The 19,919-nt window shown below is 42.2% G+C and overlaps 1 protein-coding gene across 7 annotated transcripts in view; it reads left to right on the forward strand.

Moving 5' to 3' along the window:
- The window catches only part of ZNF236 (zinc finger protein 236), a 161,687-nt gene that overhangs the window by 114,716 nt on the left and 27,052 nt on the right, over window positions 1-19,919 (forward strand). For all 7 annotated transcript variants that reach the window (XM_078348282.1, XM_078348280.1, XM_078348283.1 and 4 more), the window contains 7 exons: window positions 1,108-1,211; window positions 3,402-3,767; window positions 4,658-4,803; window positions 4,893-5,133; window positions 5,850-6,029; window positions 15,187-15,374; window positions 17,633-17,764. In XM_078348282.1, the coding sequence (XP_078204408.1) occupies window positions 1,108-1,211; window positions 3,402-3,767; window positions 4,658-4,803; window positions 4,893-5,133; window positions 5,850-6,029; window positions 15,187-15,374; window positions 17,633-17,764 (1,357 nt within the window). The remainder of the gene's footprint in view (window positions 1-1,107; window positions 1,212-3,401; window positions 3,768-4,657; window positions 4,804-4,892; window positions 5,134-5,849; window positions 6,030-15,186; window positions 15,375-17,632; window positions 17,765-19,919) is intronic.

The raw sequence follows: 19,919 nt of genomic DNA on the forward strand, positions 1-19,919 counted from the left end.
GAAGGGTGTCCTGCTCCCCAGAGATAACCGCTGTTAATAGTCCTTAAGTCTTTTCTTCAGAAATGTCTGGACTTAATCAGCATTAAGTTCTGCAATTCTGGTTTTTAAATTTTAACATATCAATGGTCATAGATGTTTTTCTTTGTCAGTATCCATAAAGCTGTTTCATTCTTTTCAATGGCAACAGTGTTCCATCGCATGGACATCCAGATTAATTTTGACAGACCCTCCCACCGAACACGGAATTTCCATGTTTGATGACTGGCAGGGTGCTGCGGTGACTGTCTTCTGTGAGCTTGTGTGCCTCTGACAGCGCAGTGAGGGTAGAGGCTGGCAGATGCCACCAGAGGGCCCTGTGCCTCTGTCTTTCAGAGACTCCAAGTGCCTCTTTTACAGCTCTGGCTAACAGGATGCGGGAAATGATATCTCATTTTCATTTGCTCTTTTTTGATTCTAAGTGTGATTGAACAGCTTTGCGTATGCTTTTTGGCTGTTGGTATTTCTTCTGTAAACTCTCTGTGCACTGCCTACTTTTCTACTCTGATATTGTTTGGGTTTTCCTGCTGATTTGCCAGAATTCTTGGGTTTTTTAAGGAAATTTTTTTTTTTTTTTTTTTTTTGAGACAGTCTTGCTTTGCCCAGGCTGGAATGCAGTGGCGTGATCACAGCTCACTGCAACCTCTGCCTCCCGGGTTCAAGTGATTCCCGTCTTAGCCTCCTGAGTAGCTAGGGTTACAGGCCCTCGCCACTATGCCCAGCTAATTTTTGTATTTTGAGTAGAAACGGGATTTTACCATGTTGGCCAGGCTGGTCTCGAACTCCTGGCCTCAGGTGATCTGCCCACCTCGGTCTTCCAACATGCTGAGATTACAGGTGTGAGCCACCGCACCTGGCCATAAGGAAATTATCTCTATTATTTGTCTTGCAAATATTTTTATTGTTACTTGGATTTGTTTATGTTTTTTTGTGTGTGTGGAGTGAAGCTTAAGGTTTTTCTTGGCCAAACTTAATCAGAAGTAGTAACACCTGATTTTAATTTATATAGTTATAAATTTCAAATCATGAAGTCGTTTGTCAGTGCGCCTGTAATGAATGCTTTTTGGATAGGCATGTTCGAATCCATACTGGAGAAAAGCCGTACAAATGTGATGAATGTGGAAAGAGTTTTACTGTGAAATCCACTCTCGACTGCCATGTGAAGACTCACACAGGTAAGGAACGCATTCCTGCATCTTTAGTAGATGTCTTAGGGTAGCATTTCGTATGTTTTAGTCCTATATATTTTGCATACATAAGTACTTTTTAAATTATAGAAAGCTTAAAAATGAGGAACCATTAAGAAACTGATATAAAATATTTTTTTATTCCTGACACAGGGAAAACTGCCAAAATGACACTAAGAAGAAAAAAAGGATTGGTCTCAGAAGTTGAATTTTTCTTAAAAATTGTCACGTATTCTTACTCATGCTTAAATATCTTTGTTAAAAAAAATTACCTTTTATCCTTGAGACCAGCCTGACCAATATGGAGAAACCTTGTCTCTAGTAAAAATACAAAATTAGCTAGGCGTGGTGATGCATGCCTGTAATCCCGGCTACTGGGGAGGCTGAGGCAGGACAAGCACTTGAACTCAGGAGGCGGAGGTTGCTGTGAGCTGAGATCTCGCCATTGCATTCCAGCCTGGACAACAAGAAGGAAACTCTCAAAATAAATAAATAAATAAAGATTACCTCTTAGTCTCATTTAGGCCAATGAGATTCAGTTTGTTGAGGTTTTGTAAAAGCTGGTGCTCAGCAAATCTGATGACAGTTATCATTTCATGATTATTTCTATGTGGGGAGAAAATCTTATGAAGGGAGAAAGGCATGGCCGACTTTCCTGGCCTCTTTCTCCCTTTCATCTCATGTGAGGCACTGAGGTGAATACTCCTGCGCCTTTGCTTCTGGAATTCTGCACAGTGCATCCTAGTGGCTGTGAGGCCAGCTCCACCTCTCCCTGTCTGGGAATCCTGCAGTCCTTCTCTGAGCTCTGTGGCCCTAGAAAAGGTTCTCCTCATAGCCACAGGTTTCTCCTGCAGAAGATGGGCTGATAGTTGCACCTCCTCTTTGGGAGTTCAGACATTTAGATGACTTAAGAAAAGTGTTTGGCCTATGGTAAACTCTCAGTGAGTGGAAAGCTGTTGTTATAATGATTCATAGAACTCTGATGATCAAACTAATTTATATTCTGAATTGTTGGTTATAAGCAGAATTCACCAGACAAGAACAAATGGCCTTTCACACGTTCACCTGAAGCCCTGTGATTCTGTTCTGATGGGTTCCTATTTGGAATTAGACAAACAGATGAGCTTGTTTATCTGGCTGTTCTGTGTGCAGTTTTTCTGCTGTTAGGCTCCCTGTGTTTGGCTCTTGTGTAATGCAGTGAACTTTTTGCACATATGGAGGGTCTGGCCTCACTTACCTTCATGCCCCCAGGCCTAGGATATGGCCTGGCATGCAGCAGGTGCCCAGCGATAGCCGCGATGACTTGGTGCACGCTGCTTCATCATTTTCCTGGTTTTGGAGTTCAGCGTAGGCTACATGGATACGGAATAGAAATGGAAGTCTCTGGATAAATACCTTTTGGTGCCTCTTTCTCCATCCTGAAGTAGAGGTGTGATTTCTGAGGAAGCCAGGGCAGCGATGGGATAGCAGGTTGCCCTCGTCCCTTTGTGGTTTCCGGTGTGCACCATCTTGGTAAAAATTAGCATTCGTTCCTGGACCAGTAGAGGGAAAAGCCAGCCAGGAGTTTTTCTACTCCCTGAGGCTCTTCCAGGGTACAGCCTATGCTCGCGGTGCTCAGCACCTTCACGGCCTTTGATATACCCAGTAATCCTGAAAGGGGCCAGCGCCTAAGGAGCTAGGTACATGATACAGGCACACAGCTCTTTGACCCTAGAATAGAATTTTCTTTTGCACATTCTCCCAGTGTGATGCTGACCTGGGCTGACATTTTGGTTGCCCCTGTTTGGCAGAAGAGAAGATAGAGACATGCTGAGATGTTAAAGTACCATTTGTAAAATTTAAGAAAAGTGATGGTAATTCAGAGGCGGGCTGTTAAGTCATACCACCCATTTGTTTCTGATAAACATAAATCAAATACTTCAATCAAGGTTCAGAAAAATGCAGTGGTTTAGAAACACATAAACCTCAAAGGATTGTGAAAATACCAAATTCTAATTATAAACAATATATTGTTAAATTTCTACAATTGCCTCTGACATCTTGGTGAAAGGGATTTTCTTTAAAGCGCTTCCTTCCACCGATTCAACACATTAACATTCGTGTTGACAACTGAGTGGCATGGGTGTGCGTGTCATGGCTGCCATCGCCTCTGCTGATTCTCAGCTGGGCTTTTCACAGGTCAGAAGCTCTTCAGCTGTCACGTCTGCAGCAACGCCTTCTCCACAAAGGGAAGTCTGAAGGTCCACATGCGTCTGCACACGGGAGCCAAGCCCTTCAAATGCCCGCACTGCGAGCTGCGTTTCCGTACCTCGGGTAGAAGGAAGACGCACATGCAGTTTCATTATAAACCGGACCCGAAGAAGGCCAGAAAGCCTGTGACTCGAAGTTCGTCAGAAGCACTGCAGCCCGTCAGCCTCCTCAACTCCTCCTCCACCGACCCCAGCGTGTTCATCATGAACAACTCCGTTCTAACAGGACAGTTCGATCAGAATCTGCTGCAACCAGGGCTGGTGGGCCAAGCTATTCTTCCCGCCTCCGTGTCAGGTAAACGCTGAGCCAGGGGAATGGGAGCAGCACAGGGATTGAATGGTTCTGCGTGGCTTCTGTCTGTTCCCGGAGCAGAAGAAGCGTTGTTTTCACAGCACCATGTTTTCCTTCTTTGAACCTTTCCCTCATCAGGCATTAGGAAAGATTGGAACCTCGTCCTGAGGCATCGTTCCTTTCCATTTCCTGTTCTGCCTTCCATGATGGCTGCTTTTTCATACTAAGCACTTCCTTCCACTTTTGTTTTTAATGGGTTTGAACTGGGTTTTACTCAGTTGGCATTCTCATAAATGTAGTAGTGAGAAGTGTTATTTATCAACACTCACTAGCATTGTTTTTGATCTAGTTACCCAGTTATTTTTGGGTCACATAGTGCTTAAAAAGTGTTACATTTTAGCTGGCTGTGTTGATTTGTGTATCTGCTACAGGTAAATGCGGCAGTTGTACATGCCAGTCAGGGTCCTCTGTGCCCTTCTTTCTGTTTCTGTGACTTTGGCACGATTGCAGCCTGACTGCCACTCAGTAGTAGTGGTTGTTTTGAACCTTGGGCTAATCAGGGGAATCTTTTTGAGCTGCTTTTCTGACATGTTTAAAGTGAGTAGTATGAGTATCTATTTTACAGAGTTATTTTGGGGTGATTAGACAGTGTGTGTGTATGGTATAACGTAGGCATGGGTGTTCCACAACAAGATTGTATTTCACAGAGTTATTTTGGGATGATTAGACAGTGTATGTGTATGGTATAACGTAGGCATGGGTGTTCCACAACAAGATTGTATCGTAATGTGTACCACTCATGTATTTAAACATCCCTATGTAAAACATGAATTGCTTTAGTTTTAAGAAGCATTCATAATTTTCAGTCTTTCCCTTTCTCTTTCTCTGGCCAGCTGGGGGTGACCTGACAGTGTCTCTGACAGATGGGAGCCTGGCTACCCTAGAAGGCATCCAGTTACAGTTGGCTGCTAACTTGGTAGGACCAAATGTACAGATTTCTGGAATTGATGCCACCAGCATTAATAACATTACATTGCAGGTATGGCACCTTCCATGGTCTTCTGTGCTGTACTTGGCATCACACAGAAGCTTGAAGTTTTCATTACAAGTACCTCTGCTGCTTTTTAGATTGATCCGAGCATTCTGCAGCAGACATTACAGCAGGGCAACCTGCTGGCTCAGCAGCTCACGGGGGAGCCTGGCCTGGCCCCACAGAACAGCTCTCTGCAGACATCGGACAGCACAGTTCCCGCCAGTGTTGTCATCCAGCCCATCTCAGGCCTGTCCTTACAGCCCACGGTGACCTCTGCGAATCTGACCATAGGCCCCCTGTCTGAGCAGGATTCCGTGCTGACCACTAACAGCAGTGGTAAGAACCCCTCAATTTTGCTTATTTTGACAGCTGGAGTTTCAGTTTCTTGCTTGTGATCACTCATTTGATTTTAGGATATTATGATGTCATTTTCTTCTCTTAGAAGAGAATAAGTCAAATGTCCTAAGAATAAGATAAGCTTTTCTTATAATTTCTTTTTTTTTTTTGAGACGGAGTTTCGCTCTTGTTGCCCAGATTGGAGTGCAATGGCGCGATCTCGGCTCACCGCAGCCTCCGCTTCTGGGGTTCAGGCAGTTCTCCTGCCTCAGCCTCCCGAGTAGCTGGGATTACAGGCACGCGCCACCGTGCCCAGCTAATTTTTTGTATTTTGAGTAGAGATGGGGTTTTACCATGTTGACCAGGATGGTCTCGATGTCTTGACCTCGTGATCCACCCGCCTCGGCCTCCCAAAGTGCTGGAATGACAGGCGTGAGCCACCGCGCCCGGCAGCTTTTCTTATCATTAATGATATGTATTTAACATCTACTGTCAGATTATTACTCCCTCCATCTGTTACTCTTGTCATCCTGCCTTCATTTCATCGCAAGACTTTCTTTTTAGATGAAGGAATTGGAGATGACTGAGGCTTCGTTTTAAATTTTTCTCTTACTGAAATATTTAATAAGAGTTTAATTAAAATATTTTAAATATAAAAATAGGGGAAGATGGCTTTTTTAAAGCTCAACTTTGTTTTGCTTTGTAATGACAATCAGGGACTCAAGACCTCACTCAAGTGATGACTTCGCAAGGTCTGGTATCCCCCTCCAGCGGTCCCCACGAGATCACCCTGACCATTAACAACTCCAGCCTGAGCCAGGTCCTGGCACAGGCCACTGGGCCCACGGCCACGTCTTCCTCGGGGTCTCCACAGGAAATTACCCTGACCATCTCCGGTTAGTAAGTTATTATTTTAAACATCCTTTCACCCTGCAACTTAAGTACTGTATAGCTTACTATCTCTTTTCCTACAATATCTTGCTGTGCAGAAAGCCATGCTCAATACATATTTGTAATTTATGGGAGAAGTTGAAGTTTAATGAAAATAATGTGTTCCAATTGAGATCTGGTACCAGAAATGAAAACTTACACTTTCTCAAGCCACTTCCAGTTTGGGTACAGTCAGTTATTTAATTCACTCATTCACTCATTTTTAGAGAATAAGTTATTGTTGTTTAGCAGAGAGCAGAAAACGTAGCTTTGTGGTTCTTACTCATGCTCCACGAAACTGGTATAAACTGTTTACATTAGGGCATTATCAATTCCCATGGCACTGTCTTTACCGGATGTCTCAGAATTCTACTGGGATTATGTAAAAAAATTAAAACATGGGGGAACATTGAAAAGTCAACAAATGGGTAGGAAATACCCTTGGCAGCAAAGCTCACTTAAAATGTAATCCCAGCTACTCAGGAGGCTGAGGCAGGAGAATTGCCTGAACCCAGGAGGCGGAGGTTGCAGTGAGCGGAGATTGTGCCATTGCACTCCAGCCTGGGTAACAAGAGCTAAACTCCATCTCAAAAAAAAAAAAAAAAAAATTGCAATCTGATTCTCTCCACACCTGACTCATTCCCTGCCTGAGGGCTATGCTGCTCCTATTCTGACGTTTCTCCTTTTGTGCGTTCCGTGATCCTTACGAATCATTAATTCCCATAGCGTGCTCAGATCTCAGTGAGCACTGAACATACTTTCCTGGTGTGCTTTGCTCATGTGACTCTTACCTATGAACTCCTCAGATTAACTAAGAATCATTTTTTAATTCAACAATAACTTGTATAGCCCTTACTAAGTGCCAGATATTATTCTAGTAACTCCCATGGGTGTTAACTCATTCAATATTAATTCATTTAAGCTCATAACCACCTGATGATGATGTTAACAAAAGCATTTTGCTACGAATCAAACCGCCCTCAGTGGAGATGTCGTGTGACTGAGGGAAGCAGCCTCACTTCACACCCCGGGAACACACCTCAGGAGAAGGACCGAGTTCCAGATGGACTCAACCACGAGGCCCACCTGGGGCAGCATTTCTGCTGCTTCAGAGATGCTTCTGCAAAAACTTCAGACCTGAAAGAAAAGGTGTTCATCAGAAAACCAAAACCGAGTACACTTAATCTAAGAAGCATTGTGCTCGGTCCATCAAAACCACATAGTATGTGCTTCTTGCTCAGTTAAGAAAATGTATTCTTTGGTTTGTGGGTTGTGCTTCTGTTGTTCCTCTGTTTTATTATTGGCCATTCGGTTACTTTATTGCTTATTAGTATATTTGAAAGCGTAGATGAATATAACTAATTTTTCAAGAATTTGGCTTCAGCTGTTCTAGGAGAAAACTTTAAATCAGTTAATGAAATAAGTTTCGTTTCAACTTTGGGGCTTAAGATTTTTTTTTTCTTACTTCTCATTATGATGTATAATGAGAACTGGCTATACAATTTCTTATCTCATTCTGAAAGGGCCATAAAAAGCATTTAATTTATGGTAACCTGTTAAAAGCATCTAGATATTCTATAGAAATTTTCAAAGATTTTTTTAGTATGTTCTTTCTCCCATTAACACATAGAATTATAAATGCATGCAGGTACTAGAGAATACAAATATTACTTCAGCTAAGTTTTGCAGACTTTAAGCAGTTCATGAATCCTAGCATTTGGGAAAAGGTTAAACATTGAGTAAAAGGCAAGGACAGTCCTTTGCCTCTGGAATTAACCCTGTCCAGATACAAGGAAAGTCCCTTTACCTGATATTTTCAGCCCAGGTATTAATAAAAGGGTATACAAATTAGGGAGCGAAACAAGTGACAACTTCATACCTCGGACGTTCATCCACAGATCTTTTGAACGTGGGTCTGCTCAGGTGATAATACATTTTCTGCTTTTTGAAATTTTTGCCTGTCCTCATGTTCATCATGCAGTTTCATTTTCTGTTTCTGTTTCTTAGCAAAGCACGAGAATGTAGGTCACTCTCAAGCAGTCATAGTGCAGCATCCTTTTGTCTTTGAATCGTTTTCTCTCTGGTTTTGTGTAGTTGTCTTGCCCACACCTAATTCAACAGCAGAATGTTTCAAGTATCTTGTCTTTACCAAGTCTTTCCAAGGAATTCAGTTTGGTTTCCCTTGGAATTCCAAGAGGTTTTTTATTCTCGTATTCATCGTACTATTTGCTTACATTGTATCGTTGCGCTAGCTAATGAAGCTTCCATAAGCAGGTTTTGAACCAAGCAAATGTGTTTTAGTAGGAATGTGTTGCAGGCATGTTAGTGTGTACTTGAGAGCATTCAGAACACACAGGATAGGAACACAACACATGGGAAACCACAGCATAGTCGGCTCAGCAAGCCTGCTCAGTGGAGGCAGCGAGGGGAGCTTCTGTTGTCACTTGGTGGTGTCCCTCAGATCCTTTGTAACATGCCTTTGCTATACCTGGCAGTGCACTATATTTGGAAATATTTTAAATTCATTGACAGTTTTATTCAACAAAGTGTGTGATTTTTAGGGCCTAAACACTGAGTTAAAGTAGAAGTCATAAGAAGTATTTTTAAAATACTTAACAGCTTAAAGAGTGTGAACAAATATTGTCATTTAGAGAAATGTGTTTTGTGGTCTCATTTTCATTTTTCCATAAATTTTACTGAAATGAAAAAGCTTTGACTTGCCAATACATGTCTTAGAATGTTGTTTTCAGGTATCACAATATTAATTTCCATTTAGGTCAAGATTTCATTCAACACAATTCTAGTGGAAATAGTGAACTATTAATAAAAGGGAGCATAAAAGTCAGCATTAATAAAAGTCATTAATAAAAGTCAGCACCTAAAATCAATAATCAATCTACAGGTGCCACCTTAACAATATAAGCAATGACCAGCTTCTCTCACAGAGTACAACATTGAACTCTTCAGGTACACAGCACATGAGTTCACCAAGAAAGACGTTATAAGAGGTCGTAGCTAAAGAGCTCTGCACACAGCAAATGAGGAGTTAAACTGTCCTTAGCATGACAGATGTGTCAGCATCATGCTTTGTCACATGCAGTATCATTCTGTGAGGATTAGTGGCTTATGCCTAATTCTAGGATACAAAATTCTCTCTAATGTTACCAACCAGTCGGTAATGTTACTTTTTAAGTCATGAAAGTAAATAATTCTATTCAGCTGTACACAAAGCATCCTATATTTATGCAAGTTAGTATTTTAATAACTCCTCATACAAAGCTGCCCCTTTCTGACCTAGCGCTGGAAGTCTCTTACTTAGCTCATTACTTCTGTCCTACAGTGAGAATTTTCTGGCACCAGCTGAAAATAGAATAGAAAAATTGAAAGGAGGCAGCTTTCTAAGATTTTAAAGCATAGAATTTTATGAAAAATAAACATATCAGTATTGGCAAAAACTGCAGTTACTTTTGCAGCAACCTAATAAATGAGCTCACATAAGATAAATGACAGTTTCATAAATAACCATTAACAATTTAGATAACATGCCTGTCTTGCTGTCTTCACCTTGTAGAGATTGCATACACTTCTTAGCCTTATTTCCAACTACGTGTATCAGTTTGTGAAATAAAAAACTAATCTTCAGATATGTTTGTACCCTAAAGCTAGACCTTTTTTCATGTTTATTTCTTAATTGAAATGACCTCTTGTCCAGTAGTTCATATGTTCCATAAGAGATTGTAGTGTCTGCTGTGTGGTAAGAATTATGCAAAATCTGGGAATATGACTGGGCAGGTCAAAGCTGGTCCCATGTTCTGGATCTTAGAAACAAATGGGGTGTGGACATGTTTTGAAGAATCCACAAGTGATTGTAAAATTACAGCTGTAACCATGTATAAAGGAGTGATGATGGCACTGAAGGCACATGTCGCAGAGTGGCCCTGTGGCTTCTTTGAAGAAGTCCTGGCTGAGCTGAGAGGGGCTCAGGAGTCAGGTGGCTTTTCTCCCCATGCCAGCCGCTTGGCCCTGTGTGGCCCGTGCTGGCCTTTAGCTGAAGCAAGGAGGTGTGGCTATTTTAATGGGTGGAAGATCCAAAATATATGATGTATTGAAGTTATACAGGGAATGTTTTTCTCCAAATATTTTCTAAAAGTCCTAGTTTGTGGTTTTTAAAGGATCAGGCAGCGTGTTCTTCTCATCTCTAGAATTCTAATCTTAGGCTGTGAGTTCATCGTCTTTCCCCCACTGCATGGTTCGTGTTGCGATATGAAGACGTGTTACTTGTGTGTGGGCCGAAGTGGGCTGTGGTCGCTTGTGGCGCAGGACTCTTGTGAGGTGTCTGGGATTCTCGCCCTGCTAGCCTGCCTCACTGCGCAGAAAACTGGCCATCAGCTGTGCAGTCTCATGACTTCCTGGAAGCTCTGCTTAACATCCTCAGTGAGCCCCTGGCAAACTGAGGGAGAGACAAGTCGAGCTGTAGAGGTTTCAGTTTGAGTGGAGTGGTCTTTTGTGCCTCTTGATGATCCTGGATGTTTGCAGGTGCAGCAGACTGCTTAATTAAGAATTGGGGATGTTCAGAGCGAAGGGAGAAGTTGGATGGAATGAGGACGCATGCAGGCAGGCACTCCAGGGCTCTGCTGGGGCTCATTCCTTTCAACTGCTGTGGTCTGGCTAGTTCAGTAGTAAGTGCTGAACTTATAAATTCACCTCCATATTGATAGTGTCTCACCAGCGTCTCACACTCGGGTAAGGGTCCTCACAGGGTAGGCAAGCTGTCCTCAGTCAGTGGGTGCAAGGCTCCCACATGTTATGCGGCCAACATTTCTGTACAAACAGCATCATACTCAAATGGCTGATTTACGGTTTTTTTGTATTCTTTTAGACCTTTTTTAAAGAGCCAGCTGAGGCCAGGCATGGTGGTTCACGCTTGTAATCCCAGAACTTTGGGAGGCTGAGGTGGGCAGATCACCTGAGGTCAGGAGTTTGAGACCAGCCTGGCCAACATGGTGAAACCCCATGTCTACTTTAAATACAAAAAATTAGCTGGGTGTGGTGGCAGGTGCCTGTAATCCCAGCTACTTGGGAGGCTGAGGCAGGAGAATTGCCTGAACCCGGGAGGTGGAGGTTGCAGTGAGCCGAGATCAGGCCACTGCACTCCAGCCTGGGTGACAAGAGTAAAACTCCACCTCTAAAAAAAGAGCCAGCTGAGAAAATCAGTCTCTCTGTCTGTCTTTCTCTCTCTCTGTCTGTCTCTCAGGCTACTTTAGCTTATATCCCAGTTGTTAAAAAAAAGAAAAAAAAAGTATTTCAAGGGATTGGGTTGTATTATAAAATAAAAGATGAACTCGTAATTAAAGAATATTTGTGTATTACTGTAATACTGGGTATTCTTAAATACAGGGTTAGTTTTATGTGATCAAGGAAGTTGTATTATGTTCTTGAGTATCTTTGGCATCTTTGACTAATCCTGGGTATCAGAAACAGTTCTCCATATATTGACCCACTCAGTCCCTGCTATTAAGCAGATGTTTCTAGAGTGGCTTGCACATCCCATTTGTCCTAGTTAGAATTATGTAACAGATCTCAACTCTAGAGTAGCAGTGAGGAGATTGCCTCTTAGTGACCAATATTTATCTAGAGCCAAAGTCAGTTCCAGATCTAGCTTGAGGCCACCCACCACTAATAATTGAAATTAAAATGACATAATTTTGAAATTAAACATAGCTCTTCTAAAGTAAACACTCAAATAAAAACCTCTAGTGTCTATACAAAACTTATATTGAGCATAATGAATATGTATGGCTATGATTGTTTTTTGATTCTGTATGCAAGCAAGGTTGGTTAAGACTCATCACCTTCTAAGTTAACTCTGGCTGTTTCATCTTAATTGAAGGCATTTAAAGAAGTGTATTACTAGGCTGGGCGCAGTGGCTCACGCCTGTAATCCCAGCACTTTGGGAGGCCGAGGCGGGTGGATCACGAGGTCAAGAGATCGAGACCATCCTGGTCAACAAGGTGAAACCCCGTCTCTACTAAAATTACAAAAAATTAGCTGGGCAAGGTGGTGCGTGCCTGTAGTCCCAGCTACTCAGGAGGCTGAGGCAGAAGAATTGCCTGAACCCCGGAGGCGGAGGTTGCAGTGAGCCGAGATCGTGCCATTGCACTCCAGCCTGGTGAAACTCCGTCTCAAAAAAAAAAAAAAGAAAAGAAGTGTATTATTACTTCTTTGAGATTTGTGGATAAATCGAAAGTGAGACAGTTAATTAGAATTTCACATGCAGGATCAAAGCACATGCTTTATGTTCGGATTTGTGATGCAGGAGTTGAAGACTTATTTCAAAGTCGGATCCTGAAATATCCATTCCCAAATCTGACACAAAGAGGTTTCCTTAAAAAATGATCCCACAGAATGTAAGTCCCATCTCAGAAGCAGATCGTAGTCTTGGTAAGAGGCTTGAGAAATTTAGCACAACTTTTTAAGGAATTCATCTCAAATGAGTATTATCTTTTTGCTCTTACCTTCATCCACTTTTAAATTTAAGATAATTTTGATGACTAAATTGAGTTCTGCTTTCAATGAAAGACCAGTATTTGTTTTTCTACTTATTTATAAGGTTATTTTAGCCTTAATTTCTTCTAGATTTGAGCATAATCACTTGTTTTATTTTTAAATAGTTCAACAATTTTAACATTTACCATTTGCTGGGGTATATTAAAATTGAATAGGACATTGTCCGTGCTCACAAGTTGTTCCTTTGGGTGACCTGGGTGCTTGGGAATGAGTGACTACACAGATGCTTCTCTCCTGTTCTGCACCCTCAGCTCCTCTCTTCCCACATGTCAGTTAATCTCAAGGAAAAAACTGATACCATACCTTTCAACTATTTTTGGAACCTTACAAAATTATGTTTTCTTACAAGCTGTGAAGCGTTGTCACGAGATTTAAGACAATGTTGGGCTTGATGATTGTAGGTTTATTAATCTTTTTAACTTTATTTTTGAGTCAGAATCACAAATTAAAGTCAGACTTATATTGCTGTATGCATTCTGGAGGAACAGTGGTTTCAGAAAAATAGGTGAGGAATAAAAGGTCTACAGTCTTCACTTCAACATGGGATCTTTATTTTCATGCTAAGAGTATTTAATTTGAATTTAAAATTGTGGCTTTTAACAAATAGATAGTTCAGAGTTATTTGTAGCTTGTAATTTCACTGCATGCTTAAGAAAATTTCCGTTGTTTTTCTGCTCTAGCCACATGTTCTTTTCAATCACATCGAGGACAGTTCCACTGGAGCTGGCATCATCACTTGGTGGAAAATCTGTTGAGTTGGGACATGATGAAGGGTTCACTGCCTGAGTTGAAATATGAACTTTGCCACTGTCTGAAGTTATCATTTTCATTGAACTCTGTGTCAGGTTTCACTTTAATCAGGCACAAGACTTCTTCTGTATCTTTACATTTTTCATGCTGCACAGTCCTGGAATCTCCTGATACCTTAATAATCACTAGAAAGTCTGAATTAGTTCACTGGTGGCATAAGGAGAAGATCTTTGGTTCCTTTATTTCAGCAGTTGGAGCAAGGTTTGAACTTTTGCTTTGCATTGGCTTCGCCTTGGCTCTCAGTGTGATCCCGGGCGAGGTTCACAGGCGCGTGCATCTCTTCCCTGTACTCCCTCTGTGCAAGCTCATCGGCAGCTGCCATCTGCCCCCGGCCCCAGTCTCTCCCCGGTTTTGACCACTCACATTAGAATCGTACCCACAGGCTAGGTGTGTGGTAAGGGCATGTGGAGGGAATGTTAGGAGGACAGCCACTGCTAGACCGGCTGCTGTCCCAGTCACCGGAATGCTTAGCACGTGCAGACATCCTCCACAAGGCCACACTCCTCGGGCTCCCACCAGCACGCTCTGCGGACGCTGGAGCAGGTGGGAGGGTCTGACCTAGCTATCTGTGGAGCCCCGGCAGCTGCTTCAGCGCTCGAGCCTCCCAGCCTGCTAATGGTTCTACTGCTTTTGAAGGTTCCAGGTCTGTGCAGCACAGTGTGGGAATCCAGGAGTGTGGATCAGTGGAGGCATTGTATTTGGAGAACCCCAGTTACAAGTAAGTAACCTAGTTTTCCTGCTGGCCCCGACTCCTAGGAGAGCTCCGGACTGATGTGACCCAGGTCACAGCGAAGTACTGACAGGAGCTTGCTTGCTTTGTTTTGGCACCTGACTAGGAAATAGCTTTTGAATGTATCCTTTGGTCGTGATCTTGGTATCCTGAGCACCCGGCACGGTGGCTGGCACAGGTGGATGAGGAATACGTGTTTGAGACGAATGGATGGCTCAATTGTGAGATAAAGTGAGCGTGCGTGTGTGACTGTGTGTTTATACTTTGAACGTTGTGTTCACTGGTGCCCACTACACGACTTGGATAATCCCATATGGAGCCCGTCTCATCTGCCAGCAAGGTACATGAGTGTCTGTCCTGTAAAAGAAAAGACCTTCACCAGATACCTTCCTTTCTCTTAGTATTGGCTGCAAGGGGGACATGTTTCAGTTTTCTTGTCTTTTCCAAAGAAAATTAAGACGTCATGCAGGATAAATGCATATTTAAAGGATTTCATGAGGTTTATTTTGACAGCCTGTATTTCAGAATAAGAGTCAGTAAGGGTGACGAAAGTGAGAAAATGAGCGGAGATGGTCAAATGTATCCCCTAAGCTTTGGAACTAGTCATCCCTCAGTGATCATACTTCCTTCCTTTCTTCAGCTGGTCTCTGTAGTTGTGGATGGATGGAGACAATGCCCTGGAAATTCTTGCCTGAGTTTTCATTCTATAGCAGTAGCTGTGACTGGGACTCTGGGGTCACATTTTCTCTCTTCTTCTACTGGTTTTTCTCTGTGTATGTTATACTTAAGCAGTACAGTATATTCATTTATAAAGATGTTTAGAAACTAAGAAAAGCCTTATCATAAAATTAGAATTGAAGATCCTGTGATTTCTTTGGTGAACCTTGGAGACCTTGGGCAGCCTGAATGCTGCTTTCTGCAGGTCAGCCCCTGTGGGAGTGTCGGCCTCCCTGTCCCCTTACATGTGGATTTGTCTGGCTTTCCCATTGATCTGCTTACTTTGCCTCTTTCGTAGAACTTAACACTACAAGCGGAAGCCTTCCTTCAACAACACCGATGTCTCCATCGACCATCTCAACTCAGAACCTGGTCATGTCCTCGTCGGGCATGGGAGGTGATGCTAGCGTTACGCTGACACTGGCCGATACTCAGGGCATGCTGTCTGGAGGCCTGGACACTGTCACACTCAACATTACCTCTCAGGCAAGTGCTCCACAGCGAGGGATGCAGAGGTCCTTTCAAAAGGGGATCTTCGGAAACATTAGTCATTTATTTACTCTTTCCTAAATAGAGATTCTGAGCATTTTTTTTGGAACTTGAAGTGGCTTTTTTTTTCTGATTAAAAAAGTAATATGTTAAATGTAAAAAGGGAATAAAAGAAAATTCAGATAATATAGAAGAATATAAAAAATAAGGTAAAACATAAAACCCAAAGCTTTAATCCCACTACCCAAATGGAACCACAGTTAACATTTTAGTGTATATATTCTTCCAAACTTTTATATGAGTGTATAAGGTACATATTTATAAATTTCTGCAGAAATAAGTTCATCATCTACACACCATGTAGATGAACTTCATGAGGAACGTTATGTTGTATTCATGTTTTCAATAAGTAGTATTTTCATGCCCTTAGTCACTGAGATTCTTAGATGAATTCCTACCAGCAGAAGTTTTGTGTCAAAAGGGTGTGCATTTGTACATGATTCCTTGAGCCAAGATGCCAAAAAACTTTGCAGAGTTTAATTAGGAAAATCATGATGATACATTATGATTAATAATAATGAACATTTTATTGGACACTGATTTTTTAAAGCAGGGAATTTGCATTAAGAATACTTAAGGTTGGCTGAGTGCAGTGGCTCACACCTGAAATCCCAGCACTTTGGGAGGCTGAGGCAGTAGATCAGTTGAGGTCAGGAGTTCAAGACCAGCCTGACCAACATAGGGAAACCTCATCTCTATTAAAAACACAATAAATTAGCTGGGCGTGGTGGCATGCACCTGTAATCCCAGCTACTCAGGAGGCTGAGGCAGGAGAATCGCTTGAACCCAGGAGGTGGAGGTTGAGGTGAGCCAAGATTGCACCATTGCACTCCAGCCTGGGTGACAGAGCAAGACTCCTGTCTTACCTGGTGGGAGGTAATTGAAACATGGGGGTGGGTCTTTTCTGTGCTGTCTCATGATAGTGAATAAGTCTCTCGAGGTCTGATGGTTATAAAAAGGGGAGTTTCCCTGCACAAGCGCACCTCTCTTTGCTGCCATCCATGTAAGACATGACTTGCTCCTCCTTGCCTTCCTCCATGATTGTGAGATTTTCCCAGCCATGGGGAACTGCAATTCCAATTAAACCTCTTTCTTTTGTAAATTGCCAAGTCACTGGCATGTCTTTATCAGCAATGTGAAGACAGACTAATACAGCATCCCCTCCTCAATTCTTAACTTGCCTGTTAGGGGCTCAGCTTGTGTAGTTCCCCAAGACATAGAGAAACAGCCCTCACCTTAAAGCACAGGAGCCAACAACATCAGCTGTGCTTCCTGTCATCAGCCACGGTTTTAACTATGTGTAAAATATGTTTAGTATCAGTGCTGATTGCAGCAGATCAAGCTGCATGCTGAATTACTTCCATAAATTCAGCATTTGCAGTAGGTATTCAGCTCCTTTAAGCTGCTGCTCCATCCACTCTCATAGCTCGAGATGTTCTGGGCTGGTAAAAAGACTTACAGTAGTTTTCTATAGCATAGCAAAATTGTATATGTGTTTCTAAGCAAATAAGTGTCTTGTACACATACACACATGTAGAGACTCTGAGATGTAATTTATATAGGTTTACCCATTTATTTAAAGTATACAACTGAATGGTTTTCAGTGTATTTACAGAGTTGGTACAACCATCACCATGATCTAATTTTAGAACATTTCATCATCTGTTAAAGAAACGTGGAGCCATGAGCCATCACTCCATGTTCCCCTCACCCCCAGCCTACCCTTACCTCTGCCCCTGGCAACCACCAATTTCTGTCTCCGTAGATGTGTCCATTCTGGCTCTTTCATAGAAATGTGATCATCCGTGTGGTCTTGTGTGACTGTCTTTTTTCATTCCATGGGGTATTTCCAAGGTTCCTCAATTGCTGTAGCATGTACTAGAACTCTGTACCTTCTTATTACTGAAGAATATTCCCTTATGCCACATGGTGTCTGTGCATTTATCAGTTGATTGGCATTTGGGATTTTTCTGTTTCTTGGCTGTGGGTAATTCTCTGTGGACGTTTCTGCACAAGGCTTTGAGCAGACTCTGTTTTCACTTCTCCTGGGTGGCTGGGTTACGTGGTGACTGTGGTTCATCTTTTTAGGAGCTACCAGCTTCTTTTCCAAGTTAGCTGCACCATAAAAGACCTTTGAAATTATTACCTGTTTTGCTGATATTTCGACTTCTGAAATAGTACTCATCTTTTTCCAGGGTCAGCAGTTCCCAGCACTCCTCACGGATCCCTCTGTCTCCGGCCAGGGTGGAGCAGGCTCACCACAAGTCATACTAGTGAGCCACACACCACAGTCTGCGTCTGCCGCTTGTGAAGAAATAGCCTACCAGGTACAGGATATTCCTTCATCCACAGAGCTCTTGTCGCTTTTTAAAACAAACAGATTCAGAAGGGATGGTAGTAGAGGGTCATGGGGGTGTTGTATGGCCCAGGTGGCTGGGGCTGGGGCTGACTTCTGAGGTGCCCCCAGCTGAATCCTGAGTGGACTTAGGCTCTGCGGGACATGTGTTAAATGATGAGTATGATATCTCATTCATTTTGTTATTCGTTTCTTAGGGAGTGAGGTTTTAGTACCACAAAATAGATGTAGCCACCAGTGATCTAATTTTAAATTTATTAATATCTTAACGTATTTGCCTACCACTCAGACCTCACATAGCCAGCCACTTACACTCAGCTCTTTCTGCAGATTTTCTAGTTGCTGATTCTGTTAAGTGTCACCTACATTTTCATATATGTGTATGTGCACGCACGTGTGCAAGACCTATTTGTCGTTTGTCTAGTCTTTTCAAATGCATGTTTTTGGGGGCCAAAATATTTAATAAGCAATAGTCTAAATATAGAAGAATCTAAAAACTTTTCTTAAAAGTTTCAGGGTCAGAATTAAAGCACAGATGATGAATAATCTCTGAATATAGGAAGCATTAAACATTTTTGGTAAATGAGTTTTTAAAATAGTGACTTACCGGTTTTTCAGTAGGACAAGGGCTTTTTCACGACAGGGTGAGATATAACCAGCACTGGGGCTGTCCTGCAGTTTGACCTGAGGAACCAGAGCACGTCTCACTGAATTTCAGTTTGTGTAACTTTAACACATTTGTGTCTGGGGTCCCCAAGACCGCCCTCAGATTTGATGATACACTCCAAGGTCTCACTGGATTCAGAGAAATCTGATATACCCTTGGTAGTGCTTTATACTTGTGGTTACAGTGGAAGGGTGCAGATTAGAACCAGCAGAAGGAAAAGGCACATTGCTGGGGAGTCCAGAGAACCCAGGTACAAGCTTCTTGGTGTCTTCTCCCAGTGGGGTCACGTGGACACTGCTGATTCTCTCAGGAATGTTGTGTGAGAGCACCTGCCAAGTGTCACCAACTTGGGAAGCTCAGCTAAGCTCTGGTATCCAGAATTGTATTGGGCCAGTCATGTGGGCATGGAGTGCCCATGTGGCTGGGCTTAGCTGTGCAGTCTCCAGGTCCCTGCCCCTCCAGGTCAAACTGATGCAGTGGCCCAGGTCCCCAAACAAACAAAAATAGGCTTTCACCATAAGTCACATCATCAGCATAAACTGTGTGGCATTGCCCAGGGTCCTGGGGTTGAAAATACTCTCTTGTCTGTAAATAGCAGATGCTTATTGGGGATGTCTCAGGAGCACTGAGGAGCACTGTGGAGTGTGCAGGGTTTGAGCCCCTCAGGCCTGCCGAGCTAACTGTTGACTGCACACATTCATTAGACAGAAAAAGTACTGGCATCTTGGTCATCTTTTTAAGCTCCCTTTCTCATGATGCTTTTGTAGTGAAACCTTATTAGTCTGGTATGTTTCAGACAGTTTCTAATTCAGTTCCAAGGCACACCTTACCTAATTCCTATATTTTATGTGACTAGTAAATGAAACTGCTTTGCTATTTTTTAACATTATGATTTTAGCATTTGATTTCACTTAGCTAGAATAATAATGTTTGTAGAGTAATCCTATGTTAAGATTAGTTTGAAATGTCCCCATTCAAGTGATATATTCCATTTTAATTTCCATTTGAGTAGTAGATGGTAATGAGATAAATCAAATATTAAAACTTGGTCTAGCTTGTATTTTTTTCCCGTATTTGACAGCTTAATTAAATATGAAAATGAAGTAGATAACTCATCTGTGTGAGTCAATACAGGCCTACCTCAGCGATCTCCTGGGGTCAGTTCCAGACCACTTGCCTTGTTGTGATCATTGCAATAAAGCAATTGTTACGTGTTTGGGGGGCAAAATATTCAGTGAGCAATAGTTTGAATATAGAAGAGTCTAAAAACTCTTCCCTTAAAAGTTTCCAGGGTGAAAATTAAAGCACAGATGATGAATAATCTCTGAATTTAAGAAGCATTAAACATTTTTGGCAAATGAGTTTTCAAAATAATAACTTACTGGTTTTTCAGTAGGACAAGGGCTTTTTCACAAAGAAATGAGATTTAACCAGCACTGGGGATGGCCTGCAATTTGAC

This window comes from Callithrix jacchus, chromosome 13, assembly GCF_049354715.1.
Source record: "Callithrix jacchus isolate 240 chromosome 13, calJac240_pri, whole genome shotgun sequence".
NCBI lineage: Eukaryota > Metazoa > Chordata > Mammalia > Primates > Cebidae > Callithrix > Callithrix jacchus.